The sequence below is a fragment of the Meriones unguiculatus genome, chromosome 12 (genome assembly GCF_030254825.1).
Source record: "Meriones unguiculatus strain TT.TT164.6M chromosome 12, Bangor_MerUng_6.1, whole genome shotgun sequence".
In the NCBI taxonomy this organism is placed as follows: Eukaryota; Metazoa; Chordata; class Mammalia; order Rodentia; family Muridae; genus Meriones; species Meriones unguiculatus.
The window spans coordinates 97,182,840-97,199,204 of NC_083360.1; the positions used below are offsets into that span (position 1 = coordinate 97,182,840).

The 16,365-nt window shown below is 37.0% G+C and overlaps 1 protein-coding gene and 1 non-coding gene across 6 annotated transcripts in view; both read right to left on the reverse strand.

The window, feature by feature from the left end:
- The window catches only part of Usp34 (ubiquitin specific peptidase 34), a 179,470-nt gene that overhangs the window by 56,888 nt on the left and 106,217 nt on the right, over positions 1-16,365 (reverse strand). For all 5 annotated transcript variants that reach the window (XM_060365151.1, XM_060365152.1, XM_060365154.1 and 2 more), the window contains 9 exons: positions 14,665-14,705; positions 14,377-14,501; positions 12,475-12,627; positions 11,503-11,607; positions 9,710-9,765; positions 9,498-9,618; positions 7,198-7,381; positions 6,649-6,809; positions 2,901-2,966 (listed from right to left, as the gene is read on the reverse strand). In XM_060365151.1, the coding sequence (XP_060221134.1) occupies positions 2,901-2,966; positions 6,649-6,809; positions 7,198-7,381; positions 9,498-9,618; positions 9,710-9,765; positions 11,503-11,607; positions 12,475-12,627; positions 14,377-14,501; positions 14,665-14,705 (1,012 nt within the window). The remainder of the gene's footprint in view (positions 1-2,900; positions 2,967-6,648; positions 6,810-7,197; positions 7,382-9,497; positions 9,619-9,709; positions 9,766-11,502; positions 11,608-12,474; positions 12,628-14,376; positions 14,502-14,664; positions 14,706-16,365) is intronic.
- LOC132646939 (U6 spliceosomal RNA) lies at positions 15,204-15,310 on the reverse strand. Its single transcript, XR_009585263.1, has one exon. It is a non-coding gene; the product is annotated as a U6 spliceosomal RNA (small nuclear RNA).

Below are 16,365 nucleotides of genomic sequence, written 5' to 3' on the forward strand. Positions count from 1 at the left end.
GAATAAATACCTGGTAGAAAACAGAGGCAATCTCCCTGGGAACAATCAATGAGATTCAGTTGGGAAAATTCTCCCCAACGTTCTAGATGCAGTTTAGAAGAATGGCAACTGGGATTAGGTGCCTCAACTAGAGGATCACCTCGCCCCGTGACTTTTACCCAATCCTGTAACACCAAGGCATGAAACACCCTGCATGCGGTTTTTCCCTTTAAAAACTCTTTTCAGCCAGGGCTCAGGGTTGCACTTCTCTACTGGTGGTCAGTGAGACTTGGGTCCTGAGTTTGATGGTTCTCGGAATAAAGCTCTCTTGCTTCTGCATCTTCTCTTGGTGGTCTCTGAGGGTCTCATGAAGAAATGCTATTGAAGGCAGCTCAGGTTAGAACAGGGTGTGCTGGTACATGTCTTTAATACCAGCACTTGGGAGGCAGAGGAAGAAGTACTTCGAGTTTGAGGTCAGCCTGGCCTACAGAGTGACTTTAAAGGACAGCCAGAGCTACACAAAGAAAGCTTATCTGTGAGGAAGGGGGTAGCTTAAATAGCAGTTTCTGGTTTTTGACACTTGAAATATGTTCCATCTCTCTCTCTTTTTTAAATTTTACTGCTAATGAATATTCATTTATTTTTTAATTTTATTTTTATTATTAGTTACATTTTATTAACTCTGTATCCCAGCTGTATCCTGCTCCCTTATTCCCTCCCAATCCCACCCTCCCTCCCTCCCTCATCTCTTCCCTGCCCCTTTCCAAGACCACTGGTGTTCCATCTCTTAAAAGAAAAAATTTAAATACAGGGAATAGTGGTGATGTGTCTATATTCCCAACATTTATATAGCTGGAACAGGATTACCCCCAAACTCCCCAGACAGGGTTTCTCAGCCATGGCTGACCTGGACCTGGTTTTGTAGACGAGGCTGGCCTTGAACTCAGAGATCCACCTGACTATGCCCCCCAAGTGCTGGGATTACAGGCATGTACCACCTTGCTGGCTGGGAGACAATTTTAAGGAAAATAGCCTCATACACAGCAACATCTTGTCCCCAAAACGAGACATTAAAAATCAGCATCAAATGAACTAGCATATGTTCTCTTCTGTTTGAAAAAAGAAAAAACACTTTGATTCAGTCTTAGAAAACAGGAATACTTATGACATTATCTGTCTCTAAAGATTATAGCAGGTAAAACTTTAGTATCAGAGGTAGAAGAGAACCATGGAAACTGAGAAATATTTGGCTGAATCTAAGATCTCTATTTAATCAGACAATAGGAAGAAAATGGAGAAGAGTCCTGAAGAAAGAGTGGTAAAGGCAAGAGGGATGGCATTAACGACCACACAAGCGGAGAAGCACTCGGGTAATGGACCTCACTGTCAGCGGTGAGGCTGGCTAAGTGGCATGGGTGACCAGTACTATATTACAGCCCACACAGAAAAATTAAATGTTTAAAAAATATTTTATTGTGAACTGTGTATATGCTTGTCTAGTGCTAAACGGTCAGCTCTGAAAACAAATATGTAAATAACATTATTATGTCCTAAATAAGTTATATACATATATATATGTATAACTTACTTATAATAAGATATATATACGTATGTATAGACAAACACACATATGCACGAAATAACAGTTGGTGGGAAAAAAGGTCATGAACTTGAAAAAGAACAGGGATGAACACATGAAGGGTTAGAGGGGAAGAAAGAATGGATATACAGAAGGGTTTACAGAGAGGAAAAGGAAGGGAGATATGTAATTAAATTATAATTTCAGAAGACTTAGAAGAAATACTGTAACAATTTTTCTGTTTTAAACCTTATGTGTGGTGCAATACCATGTGTGCCATATGGTATATACCATATCCAAGAAAGACAGAGCTAGATTTACAAGCAACTCTGAACTGACTGACTGACGGGAGTGCTAGGAAGAAAACTCAACAAACTTGTAAGAAAAAAGTTTTAACTGAGGTACTGATATAAAAAAGATAAAACAAAACGATGACTTTTACTGCTGTGGAGATAGAAGTTAAAAGAAACCAGTTAGAAAGCTGGCATAAAAGAGGTGAAGCAGTGTGCTAGCTAGTTTCTCTCAACTTAGCACCATGTAAGGTCACACGAGAGGGAGTCCCAACCGCTAACACGCCTCCGTAAGATCGGGCTGTACTCAAGCCTACAGGGCGTGCTCTTAACTACTGAGTGATGAGGAAGGGCCAGGCCACTGCAGGTGGGGCCACTCCTGGGCTGGTGGTCCTGGGTTCTGAAAGAAAGTAGGTTCTGATCAGACCCAACAGACCAGAATCAGAAGAAAGGAGAAGACCTCCCCTACCAGTGGACTGGTTGAGGGGTATAGGTGGGGAAGAGGGAGGGAAGGTAGGTTTGGGAGGGGAGAAAAGAGGGAGCTATAGGTGGGATACAAAGTGAATAACCTGTAATTAATAAAAAAAAAATTAAATTTAAAAAGTTAATAAACCATCCCTAAAAAAAAAAAAAGATTGAGCAAGTCATAAAGAACAAGCCAGTAAGCAGCACTCCTCTGTGGTCCATGAGTTCCTGCCCTGTTTGAGTTCCTGTCCTGACTTCTATTGATACTAATAGTGATACAGAAGTATAAGCATTCCCCCCCCACGTCGGTTTTGGGCATGGTGGTTTCACTGTAACAATAAAAACTATAACTAAAACAACCAGTAACAGGAATAAGACTAAAAATGAAGGACAAATTAACAGAACATAAGCAACTGAGTTGTGATTGTTGTCTTTAGAACAAAGAAAAGAAAGAAAACACATAACTTAAAAAAAAATCAATTTGAAAACAAGTGTCAATGAAGCCTGTACAATATTTAGGGTCACTATCTTTTAGGTTTTGTTAAAAGATACCCTAATTAGTTTTCCTCCACATTTTCCAAACATACCATTAAATATGTAAACATTTTCTGAAGTTCCAGAAGAGTGGTTTTGTGCTTCATATCTTCTGAATACTGAAAGTCAAGAGAAAACCTGGTCAAAACACTAATGGTGGCGTGCAAAACATCCTAGCAGGCCTATAATGCGCTAAGTACTACAGCTCTTCATCCTTTCAGCTGCATGCAAGAAAACACACATTTCACTCTTTCCATTTACCATTATATCTTAGAAAAATCAGGGTGTTGTCCATTCCAATAAACACATCAATGGCCATTATGATGAAGAATTGAATATAAAGAAAATTTTTACTCTCTATTGATTCACAAGAATAAAAAGCACTTCAAATACGTAATAAATTCCCTTGTAGAATAAAACCATGTATTACAAATCACATTTCAGAAAAAGTACCAGACTGATTTCCAAAGTGATTGTACAAGTTTACATTCCCACCAGCAATGGGGGAGGGTTCCCCTCTGTCCACAATCTCTCCTGCATGTGTTGTCCCTTGAGTTTTTGATCTTAGCCACTCTGATGGATGTAAGGTGGAATATCAAAATCCAGCTATATCACTCTTGGGCATATATCCCAAAGATGCTCAACCACACAACAAAGAAATCTGCTCAACTATGTTCATAGCAGCTTTATTCATAATAGGCAGAATCTGAAAACAACCTAGATGTCCCTCAACTGAAGAATGGATACAGAAATTGTGGTACATTTACACAATGGAATACTACTCAGTAATTAAAAACAAGGAAATCATGAAATTTGCAGGCAAATAGATGGAAGTTTTAAAGATTGTCCTGAGTGAGGTAATCCAGGAGCAGAAACAAACAAACAAACAAACAAAAAAAACCCAAAAACACATGGTATATACTCATTTATAAGTGAGTATTAGCCATATAATATAGGGTAAACATACTAAAATATATAGTCCTAGAGAAGCTAAATGAGGAAGATCCTAGGGAAGAGCCTTAATACTCCCTCATTCAGGAGGGTAAATAGGATAGACATCAGAAGTAGAAGACAGGGAATAGGACAGGAGCCTACCACAGAGGGCCTCTGGAAAGACTACCAAGCAGAGTATTAAAGCAGTTGTTGAGACTCATAGCCAAACTTTGGGGAGAGTGCAGGCAATCTGATGGAAGAAAGAAGAGAAAGAAAGTCCTGGAGGGGACAGGAACTCCACAAGGAGACCAGCAGAGCCAAAAAATCTGGGCCCAGGGGGTCCTACAGAGACCGATACTCCAACTAAGGATGATGCATGGAGAGGACCTAAACTCCTGCTCAGATGTAGCCATGGGCAACTCATTCTCCATATGGGCTTCCCAGGAAGGGGAACAGAAGCTGTCTGACTTGGACTCAATGGCTGGCTCTTTCATAACCTTCCCTTGTTAAGGTGGCCTAACTAGGCCACAGAGAAAGAAGATTCAGACAGTCCTGATGAGACCTGATCAGTGAGGGTCAGAGAGTAAGAGAGGAAGACCTCCCCTATCAGTGGACTAGGGGAAGGACATGAGGAATGAGTGCTTAGGGATTGGTACTTTTTGAAAAAATTAGGAGGTTCATATTTGTTGGAGGAAGTGTGTCCTTAAGGGTGGGCTCTGGGGTTTCAAAAAGCCTAAGCCAGGCCCAGGAGCTCTCTCTTCCTACTACCTGTGGATCCAGATGTGTAACTCTCTCTCTCAGCTCCCAAGTTGCCTGTGTGGTACCATGTTCCCCGCCTTGAAAATAATGAACTAAAGCTCTGAAATTGGAAGCAAGCTTCAATTAAATGCTTACTTTTAAATTGAGCTGGTCATGGTCTTTCTTCATAGGTACAGACACTGATTAAAACAGCCTGAAACTTACAATCCTCCCACATCAACCTCTCAAGTGCTAGAATTACAGTGTGTGCCACCATGCCTGGGGTAGAGTTAGCTCTGAATACACACCTTTTAGGAGAGATCCAAATACATATCAAACACTGAGTAGACCAAAGTAAATTTTAATTCAAGTATTAAACCTATAAGGTAGGAATTACTGCAATTACAAATTAACTAATTCTGAAGCTCCTGAGAATATCATGGCATATTAACTCCATCATTTGTTCAAAATGGTACACTAGCTATTTGTACCAATCCTGTAAGAAATAAAATTAGTATGGCTTTGGAGTTAAAGAGATTGTTAAGGTTGCAAAGAAAGGATTAAAAAGAGAGAAAGATCTGTGCAGTATACACTAAAATTGTTTGACTGTAATAGGTATGAATAAAAGGCATCAACAAACTGACAAAGTATATACTGTGTATACTTTCAATATGACAGACCTGATACTTCATGAGATTGTTTTCCTTTTTGAGACAGGCTCTCTCTTCCTATGTAGCCATGGCTGCCCTAGACCTCAAACTTAGAGCTCTGTTCATGTTAGCCTCAACAGTTGCCAAGTTTCAGGAGCATACTACCACACCTAGCTTAAGTAAACCAATTTTTAAAAACACAAAATATACATAAAACAAAATTCAATTTAAAAAGGACTTATTTATTTTTGATTCTGTTGTGTCTATGTGTCTGGGCACATGAGACGATCAGAGATGCCTGTGGAGGCCCAGAAGAGGGTGCTGGATCCCTTAGAGGTGGAATCTCAGCTTACGATGATGAGCCTGGCATGGCTGCTGGGAATTAAATACTTGTCCTTTGGAAGAATAGATTTCTTTAGTCTTGAGGTTTAGTTTTTAACTGAAAATCTTATTATCTATTCAAAATAAGCCCATCTAAGTTTCCTTTCTATTGATGCTAATTATTATAAAGGGTAGATAGAAGTTTAAGGTATTCATTAATATGAACAAAAAGGACCAAAAGGTATGACCAAGTCACTATCTAAAGAAAAAAAAAAAAAAAGATGATTCTTTGATAACTACTGGTTTTATGAAATAATACAAGACTGGTGGTGGCTTACACCTCTGAACCTAGTCCTCAGAAGGCAGACGCAAAGGATCTCTAGGAGTTCAAGGCCAGCCTGGTCTACAAAACAAGTTCCAGATCTGCTTAAACCATATAGCCACACCCCCTCTCAAAACAAAACAAAAAATAAACAGCAACAATGCAGATGAGTGCACTCAATTTAGTTACAAGACTATAAATTAAACAAACCCATTATGAACCTATTTTCAGTTATCATCAATCTATAGAAACACTGCATTTTAAAAATCCAACATAAAGAAAAACAAAAACCTAAACACATTTGAGTATAGTATAAATTGGGTAATTTAAAGAGTAACTACAAACAGATTAAACGATTCAAACAAGGTCTACACCACATTATTGAAGAAAAAAACAAAAGAAAAAAAAAACCCATAAAGGTCCTTCACCAAGAAAGTATAAAAGCAAACCTAAAAAACAGTTAAATAAGGCCAAAAACATACAACAACCATAAAACAGATGTTACTGACAAATTTGTCTCCTTTGGTTAAGAAACTCAGATATTACTCTTCTTACTTTCTAAGTGTTTAAAAGGTGTATTTATTTTTTCTGAAATACAATACTGACTCATTTATACTGAACACAGAAATTACAAACTATGTTGTCCTTTGAGAAATATATTATACCACATAATGAACCTCAAAATAAGTGTAAACAAAATTAAAATACACTAGTTAGCCAGGACATAAAAACTTATTCTTCACATATTCTTGGCATTAAGCAATATATTTTCACATCAAATTAACTAAATTAATAAAGAAATATTTAAAATTTGGTCGACATTTTTGAAAACTCTACCTTAGCAGTGAAGACAGCTTGCCTGGCTTCAGGGATCATATAAAGCTGCTGAATAGTGGAGGCCAAATAGCAAGTAGCTCCAAGGTTAGTCAGGCCAACAAACCGGCATTCTGCGCGCACATCTTCATGAGGCCAGTAGTCCCACTTATAAGGTGCATGAGCTGCTGACAAAATCGGGAGGAAAAGATGCCCCCAAACAAACTTTAACACACCTTGCTTTGATTGGCAGCTACCACCTCCACTGATTATCTAATTAGAATTCATAGAAAATAACTTAAAATATTAACTGTGTTAAAAAAAAATTAAAGCTAATTCTAAAAATTCAGGTAACAGTCAAAGCTTTATTTTACTTGGTATTGTATTACTTTATGCAAAGAAAGCCCAAATATTTTAAATATGTAAAAGTTTTCTACATTTTTTTATTAAACACAAAGGCTGAATAGTCTATCAACAATGTGTGTAACAAAGTATGTGAAAAGTGGAAACTTCCTTTAGTTTTTTATTTTTGAGTTCAGTTAATACAGATTCAAGAAAAAGACGGATGCTTACACTGCATATGCTGGGCCATTACCCAGTTGTGTATTAGCCTGTAGTTCTCAACAGACCCTTTGACCATCTCTACCAGTAAATCATAGGCGGCGGCTCTTGAGGAGTGTGATTTGCACTTTGGCTGCCGTCGGTCTTTTAGACTGGGCAACAAAAACAGAAGATTGAAGATATCTCTTAAAAATTCCTAGGAGGAAAGAAGAAAGCAGGTGTGTTATCCAAACTTGGATATCAATTATATTTCAAATATAGTAACACAAAATAAATTAGATAATGGACTAAACTACAATTTACTAAAATATTAGTCGAAAGATCATAGCAGTATTGTAAATCATCATCTGAAAACACTGCCAATGTTATTTCTCTTGAAGAAAATGGAAAGGGACAACCTTTTACTCTTCTCCCTCTTCAAACTCCCTATCTACCCTTATTGATTACTCACGTATTACTATCACGTATCAGTACTACTATTTTCATTTATACATTACTGATATTCTACTAATGCCTTGCTAGTCCCTATTCGCGAAGCCTGTCTGGTTAACAGCAAGAATAGCAGCACCTCACCCCAGACTGCCAGCATGAAAAGCACAAACAATTAAGAACCTCACTAGGAGTCAAAAAAGTAGCAGATGAGATAGGATGAAAGATGCCAAATTCTTAACTTTGTAAACTGAAGAAACAAAATTTACTATAAGATAGACCTAAATTGTTTTAATAAATTTTCAGATCTTCATATACGAAAGACTTTTCTCCTAAAGTCAATCTGTGTAATATGCTACCTTTTTTATTATAAAGCAGAGTTGAAGATTTCATTTAACACCTTTTGATACAGATTTAAGACAAACAGAAAAAGAGGTTCTTGGAAAAAAGCGAGGCAAGAGACGGGTGTCAAGAGAAGGCTTCTCAACGATGAACTAACCCAGATTCTTTTCTACTAATCTTTCGTAAAAAAGTTAATTTGTTCTGAGAACTGTATAAATGTATCATCCCTTAATCCCCTCTCCATCCCAATGATTATTCATCTTGCAACACTGCCCTTTTCCAACTTCACATCTCTCTCTCTCTCCCTCCCTCCCTCTCTTCTCATTCCTTGCATCTCCTACCACAACCCACCTCTTGGTTTTTCCAGGACATGGCCTGGAATTCACTCGGCAGACCAGGCTGGCCTTGAACTCAGAGATCAACCTGCCTCTGCCTAGGATTAAACATTTCAACCACACATCTATATGTCTGATTACACCCACTAAATGTAATGGTGGAAAAAAAGAAAAGAGAGCTTTGAAAAAAATACCATACAGCATAATAACTACTGATGTCAATGTATATTAATAGAGCTAATAGCAAAAACAGTTATGTATGGTTGTTTCTGGAAAAAAAAAAACAAACCAACAGTGGGATGTGCTGGCAAATCCTTACGTCCCTGTATGCACTCACACATAAAAAGAATGAAATGAAGCCACGCATGGTGGCGCACGCCTGTAATCCCAGCACTCAGGAAGGCAGAAGCAAGCAGATCTCTGTGAGTTCGGGGCCAAACTGGTCTACAGTGTGAGTTCCAGGACAGCCAGAGCTACACAGAGAAACCCTGTCTCGAAACAAAACAAAACAAAAAAAAAAAAACAAAACAAAACAATACAATACAATACAATATTAGTAAGAAAATACATAACAGTATTATTTCATAAATACTACATACACCAATTAAAAAGTAATAAAAAAATTAATAAGCAAAAAAGGAGATGGTGGGCTTTGTTACACAGTAGATGAAACAAGAGTTTTAGAACAAATGAACTTTAGATAGATTTTACACACACAGGTCATGGTATTCTTTCGCTTATTGTTTATAACAAAATAAGTAACCTCAAGATAACAGCTCTCAAAATCAAAACCAATTTCCTCACTGAAGGAGATAAGAAAAGTACCTATGACACAGTCATCAGGAGTTGCAAATATTCAATACACATTTCAAGGAGGCCTTTTAAATATGAAAGCAGGGGTAAAACCATTATAGAACAAGTGATTATCCCAAATTGATTGTACTATGTGAAGGCACTGGTACACAAGGGAAAACATATGTAAAAACATTTTCACATAGGAAACATTAGATATTCTCCTAAATAACAGGAAATAAAATTTGCATTTACATTCTAAATATATAATCTAAGCTTCTTATTTTCAATGTTAATTTATTCCATCAACAAATTTTAGCTAAATTTGTTTGGATATATTATAAAACAAAAAAGAACACACATATAATGCAAAAAGAAGCTTCAACTGTATTTCATACACGTTTTAAAACATACCTGTCCTTCTCTTGAAAATTTGAAGGGTGGTTTGTGTTTAATAACACTGGTTGCAAGTCTTAGGAGCCCTGAAAGCCCATCATCTTCTATATTACCATCTAGGTGATCAAGAATCTCCCTACTATTAAAAATAAAAAGAACACAAAGATAAAATAAAAATACCCTTTACTTTTGCACAAAAATGTAATTGTTAATTCAGCATCAGATTTTACCTGCGAATACAGTCAGCCAAATGTCTTGCCAAAGCATCTAAATCGAGGAGTGTTGTCTTAAGACAAAAAACAAAAAACAAAAACAAAAACAAAAAACAAAACAAAAACATCAAAATTAAAATATAGATTTTTAATGTTTGGTGTTTCACAGATTAGAAAAGACAAATTATTTTGTTACATACACTAAAAGTCACCTTCTCCAAATTAAGCTATAAACTCAATGTACCTGTTCTCCCACATGGTATCGACCCTCTAAGAAGCACCATGGTAAGCTGGGCAGTGGTGGCACAGGCCTGTACTCCCAGCACTCAGGAGGCCGACAAGCCACGGCAGATTTGGATAGCCATAGTAGTCAATTATGTAGAACAGTCAACAATGGAAAAGATACTAAAGTTTTTGTTTTGACTACATTTATCAAGATGCAACTTATACACAGGCAGGTGATACACAGTGCCACAGTACACTGTCCTCAGTCCTAACGTTTGCTTATATTGTCATTACCTTTGACCTAAACCTAATAATAAACTAAAACTCAGTTAATTTTTGCCAGTTTTAATTTTATAACTGTAAAAAAGAAAATAAAACTAGCCTTTCCAAACTGAATTTAATCCAAGAAGATGCTCCAAGAAATGAGTTCTAAGAATAAAAATTACTTTGACTAGAATTGAATCTTGTTTATTAGCATAAGTAAATGGGTCCTGGCAGATTTAAAAGAAAATTTTTAATCTGGAATCTACTTTAAAAAGTAGTAATTAAGTAACTTGTTCAATTAACTTTGTAATTACTTCCCCAAATAAAAGGTCTTCAAGTGACTTGTTTTAAATATTTGTGATTGGATATGGTGAGGCACACTTTTAATCTCAACATTAGAAATGTTTATAGTTTTTTTAGCCTAAAATAATTTCAATTATTTTTTGCGTACTTGTTACTTTTACATACTTCAAAAACTTTAATTTTACATCATCAGGACTATAAATCCATCTGGTATTATAAAAAGATAACTTAAAAATAACAAATTTCAGAGCAGGAGAAATAGCTTGTGGTTAAGTAGACGTGATGTTCTTCCAGAGGTCCACAGTAGGAAAGGCAGCACCACCTGCTACTGAAGCTCCAGGCCCTGGAGTGGTTCTCACCCTTCCTAATGCTACAACCCTTTACTACAGTGATTCATTCTATAAAGACACCCAAAAGGCTCATGACCCACAGGTTGAGAACCACTGCTCCTAAGAATAAGATGCCCTCTTCTAGCATTTTGGGTACTGCATTCATGGTAGCATATACAATTTAAAAAGTGTTTACAATACACGTTTCAAGTCTAATTAACATTTTACAAATCTTAGGTTGGTCAGGAGCATTAAAGGTTCTTACAAATGAAGATATACTTTAACAGTTAAAGACATTTAAAGACAAAGTAAAGATAAAGAAACTAGAGCAGAACAGAGGAGTACAAATGTAACAAAAAAAAAAAACAAAAAACCTGTTACTTACAGATTAATAATGTGGCCTCAGTCCTGATGAGACCCGATAGGCTAAGGGTCAGATAGAAGGGGAGGAGGTCCTCTACTATCAGTGGACTAGGGGAGGAGAATAGGGGGGGAAAAAAGAGAGGGAGGGTGGGATTGGGAGGAGACAAGGGAGGGGGCCATAGCCGGGACACAAAGTGAATAAATTGTAATAAATAATAAATCAAGAAAAAAAGAAGAAAACAAATGTGGCCTCGACTAAAAGACATGTGCATCAACGTGCATAACTTGGATCTATTAACAACTTAATAGGTACTTTTCTCAACATACCTGACTAGCATCCTTTATATGTATGTTGTCCACTAATTTGCATAATAACCAAAAATATTCTTTACATCCAGGTTTTAACATTGGTTCTTCTTCATAATCATCTATCTATTAAAACAAATTATACCATGTAAAATCATTTTTAAAACCATAATATATCTAAGCAAGTACATACTTTATAAAATTACATGCCTACACAATTAAACAGTGTTTAAACACTAAGAAGAAATGAGTGAATTCATAGTGAATTCTGTAAAATAAAATCAGGACATAAGGAAAATCAGAGTTATCAAGGTGCCCACAAGAATAGACAACTTAAAAAAAAAAAATTCCCAAGATGGGCAAAGAGGTGCACATTTTTAACCCATCACCCTGGGTTAGAATTTGGAAAGCATCCTTTAGTTCAAGATCAGTCTGGGGTACAGAGTGTAGCCCTATCTCAAAAAGAATCAAAACAAACAAAAACAAGGAAGGAAAAAAAAAAACCAATATACAATTATTTGGAAAAGGTATATTTGGGAAAATGTGCAAATACTACAGTAAATATTTCTGTAAATTATTTTTAAAATGTTACTAATAAACAGCTGAATTTATCATATATTAAAAGCTTTTTACAAAGTTAGTGTCATACTAGGTAAAGCAAAAGAAACTAAAAATCTTTAATCTTCATGAGAAAATAAATCAAATATGTCACTGAGTGAGGAAGAAAGCCGCATCATAATTTTTCAACTTTGTAGTGACAAAATGTACACCTCCAAAATACATTCTCAAGACAAACAGCACAAAGCTGCAATCGAATCACAAGACTCCCGTTAGCTGCGGTACTGCTGACACTAAGAATGATATGACTAGACAGGCATCCTGGTGTACGCCTGTGATCCCAGCGCTTCAGACATGGAGAGGAGAGAATCAGAAATGCATCAGCTACAAGGGTACAGTACCAAATGACAAATATGTGCCAAGGTAAATTCTCACCCTTAGAGGTTTGAGTGCCTGAGCATCAGGAAGGAATTTCAACAATGTTGAGGCAGCCAAAAGAAGGAAAGATCGATGGATTGAGTCTCCGCCATCTAGGCCTGACAGAGAAAGTTTATAGAGACCATTGCAAGATTCATGGCGAACTGCAGTCTGAAGAAAAAACAAGAGGCAGTCAGAATATTAAAAAGCTATTCCCATGCTAGGAATACACTGCAGGTGATAAGAGTTTGGTACCCAGTTTCACTTCCCAGCATTTTACCAGTCAGGTAGGTAGTAGTGAAACATCCTGTAATCCCAGCCTGAAATATTATGCTTAGCTACTCAGTGTGTTGGAGGCCAAGAATTTAAGCTTATCCTAAATTACTTTATCAATCTTGAGATCAGACTGGGCTATATGAGAACTAGTCTTCAGGGGGGAAAAAAATACCTAATCCCTAGAAGATTAGGTTAGTTGTCCAGCATGTTTGAGGCCTTCAGTTTGAGCCCCAGCACTGAGGAAAGAAGGGAGGGACAGAGGGAGAGGTATAACTACAAAAGAGACGTGTGTGTGTGTGTGTGTGTGTGTGTGTGTGTGTGTAAGCATCCTCTTGCCTATACCTTCTAAGCGCTGGGAATACAGTTGAGCATGACCGCACACACACAGATGGTTGAGTTCTTTAACAAGGTGTTTTCTGTTTTGCTAAGGATTGAACACAGGCCCACAGATGTAAGGTGAGCAAGTGCTATAGTACTGAACTGTATCAGCGGCCTTAGCAATGTATTTTAAAGATAGTGTTCTGATCATACACCTATGCGTTTAGACAACATATAATCATATAAAGTATTCAATAGTGTGTGGCAGTATATGCTTATTTTTTTTTAAAAAAGAAATGCTTAGTTATGGCTATAAAGCAAAAACAAATATAAAAGTATACAGGTAGAATAACAGGATTAAAGAAGGTTTACATAATTACATCATCTACAACATAAATTATAAGACAAAAATTTTCAGAACCAGAAGCAACTTATAAAGTATTAAAGTCAGAACACTACACAGATTCCAAATAAACTGCCCAGATGTGGCCTCCTGGATTAGCCAGAACAGAACACAATTTAAAAAGTAACAAATGTGTATGACCCAGAGTATATATTCACACTTTAAAAATTATAAATTCTATTACGTAAGAGGTAAACAAAGTAGCCCTTGTGCTTCCTCTTCCTGAAAGTGGCCAGCGGTGACTCATGAAGAAGGTTCCCTACTCTCTCAACCCCAAAAATCCTAAAAAGTCATGCACATCAAGAAGTTCTAATCTTCCTGTGCACTTTAATAACACCCAGGAAACTTCCCAGGCCACCAAGAGCACCCATATCCAAAACCCACCAGATAGCTGACAATGTGTGCCAACCAGCAATATAATGGAGTCAGAAGGCGCGTCCAGGCCAAACAATGGGGCTGGACTCAGGGTTGGTGGGAAAAAAAAAAAGGAGTGCTGAATTTTTGTTGCACATGCTTAAAAATGCAGAGAGCAATGCTGAACTTAAGGGTTTAGATATATAATCTCAAGTCACTGAACAAGGCACCTAAGATGCGCTGTTGAACTTAGAGAGCTCACGGCAGATTAACCCATGCATGAGCTCCTCCTGCCAGTGAGACGATCCTCACTGAAAAGGAACAAAGTGTTCCAAAGCCAGAAGAGGAGGTTGCACAGAAGAAGCTGAATAAAAACTGATGGCATGGGAATAAACTGAGTATAACATAAATGCAAATAAAAGTTTTTTTTAAAAAAAGAGGTAAACATAACATAATAATTAATAGAATCATGAACATTCCTTCACCATTATAAGATCTCAATTATTTAACAATGTTAATAGTACAAAAACCTGTAAAAGGAGAAGCACCAATCTTTCGTTTCATCTTACCTCAGGAATAAGAAGGGTCAATTTCTTTAGCCAATCTTGTAAATGATCACTATCAGCAAGGCTAGACTTCACTAAAGAGCAGCAATGAGCCCAGCTCACCAAGAGCCACATTGAGTAATGTGAAACTAAAAAAAATAAATAAATAAATAAAAAATAAAGGCATTATGTAGGTTTGTGTTAAAAAGATACAATGTTCACTATTAAATACAAAATGTTTTACCATACCTATTATACACTTTACATATTAAAAATGAAACTTAAAAAAAATGGACTTTGAAGAGCTCTTACCTTCATGCCTAGACCTGTGATCAGACTGAGCTTTCAAAACTCTGTAAAACAAAATATACCATCACTACTAATTAAATTTGGTGATGAAGTAAAAATAATCACAACATATTTTTTAAAGTTTTTAACTTTACTCCAAATAGATTTAAGAAAATTACATACTTAGACTATAGTTATCACTTATTTTAAAAACCACTAGTAAGTGAAATTCCTCGGAAAGCATCAAGATGGTTTCAGAGGAGAGGGGGGGAGGAGGAGGATGAATAAAGGAGGGGAGAGGAGAGGCGGGAAGAGGATAGAATAGGATAAGGGACTATTGTCAAAGATTAAGAAACTTTAGAGAGAAGGAATAAGTTTTAAGATCTTTTTTATTTTTATTTTATTTTTATTATTAGTTACATCTTATTAACTCTGTATCCCAGCTGTATCCCACTCCCTCCTCTCCTCCATGCTGCTTTCACGTCCACTGATTGGGGAGGACCTCCACCCCTTTCATCTAACCCTGTTTGATCAGGTATCTTCAGGACTGGCTGCAAAGTCCTAAAAATATGGAGCGCTTCACGAATCTTCATGTCATCCTTGCGCAGGGGCCATGCTAATCTTCTCTGTATCGTTCCAATTTTAGTATATGTGCTGCCGAAGCGAGCACGTTTTAAGATCTCTTGCACAGCAAAATAATTACATGTCAATAAAAACACATTGATTAGGTACAAACCTTTGATCCCAGCACTTGGGAGGCAGAGGCAAAGAGATCTCTAAAAGTTTGATGCCAGCCTGGTGGTCTACAGAGTGAAAAATAACCCTCCAAAAAACAAAAAACAACAAAAAAGGACAACCAAGACTACCCAGAGAAACCTCATCTCGAAAAACCAAAACCAAACCAAACCAAAAATGCATCTCCTTATATAATGGGTTGTCCAACAATAGATACTGAAGAAATACCATTAGAAAAGAAAAAAATCAACATTTAGCAGATATTATAAATGATTATTAAAGAAAAATTATTGCTAAAAACTTGAGCCAATCAAGGTTTTATGGAAGCAGTAAGCTTATAATTTCAGAATGTCTTCACAGCTTAATAAAAAGAGTGTTTGTAGCAGAGAAAATAGGATAAGATTAGTACCATCAAAAGCAATGACATTATCAGAACTTACGTGTCACTTCTGGAATGTTACTGTTAAAATATAAGACCCAAACTGAAAAATGTTCAAAAACAAAACTTTTTGGGTTTTGGCCTGAGCTTGGCATAATGGGCACATGCCTGGAATTTCCAGCACTGTACAGGCTGAGGCCAGCCAGACTTGGCAACATCATGTTGGGAAAAAACAAAAAAACAAAAAAGTCTGTGTTACTAAGATGTCAATATTATTATTACTAAGAGGCTGAGAAATACCTCTCTTTACAAAAAAGATGAAGAATTACGACAGCCAATGGCATGATGCTGAAGCAAGAACAAATCAGGACAAGAATGGAGGACGAGGAGGACGGCTCCCTGGGCAGCAGCCGCTTGTCCGCAGCATGAATAGCTGAGTTAGAACCTCCTACTCCTCTCGAGATCACGGGCGCCTCAGCACTCACCTCTGCAAGGTGCTTGGCAGTTGAGTTCAGGTTCTCGGGCTTGCAGAAGCAGCATTTTGCCCACTTAGTCATCTTCCTCAACCCAGAAGGAAGAATTTTTACTTCCTGCTTTTCCCTTTGTAAGAC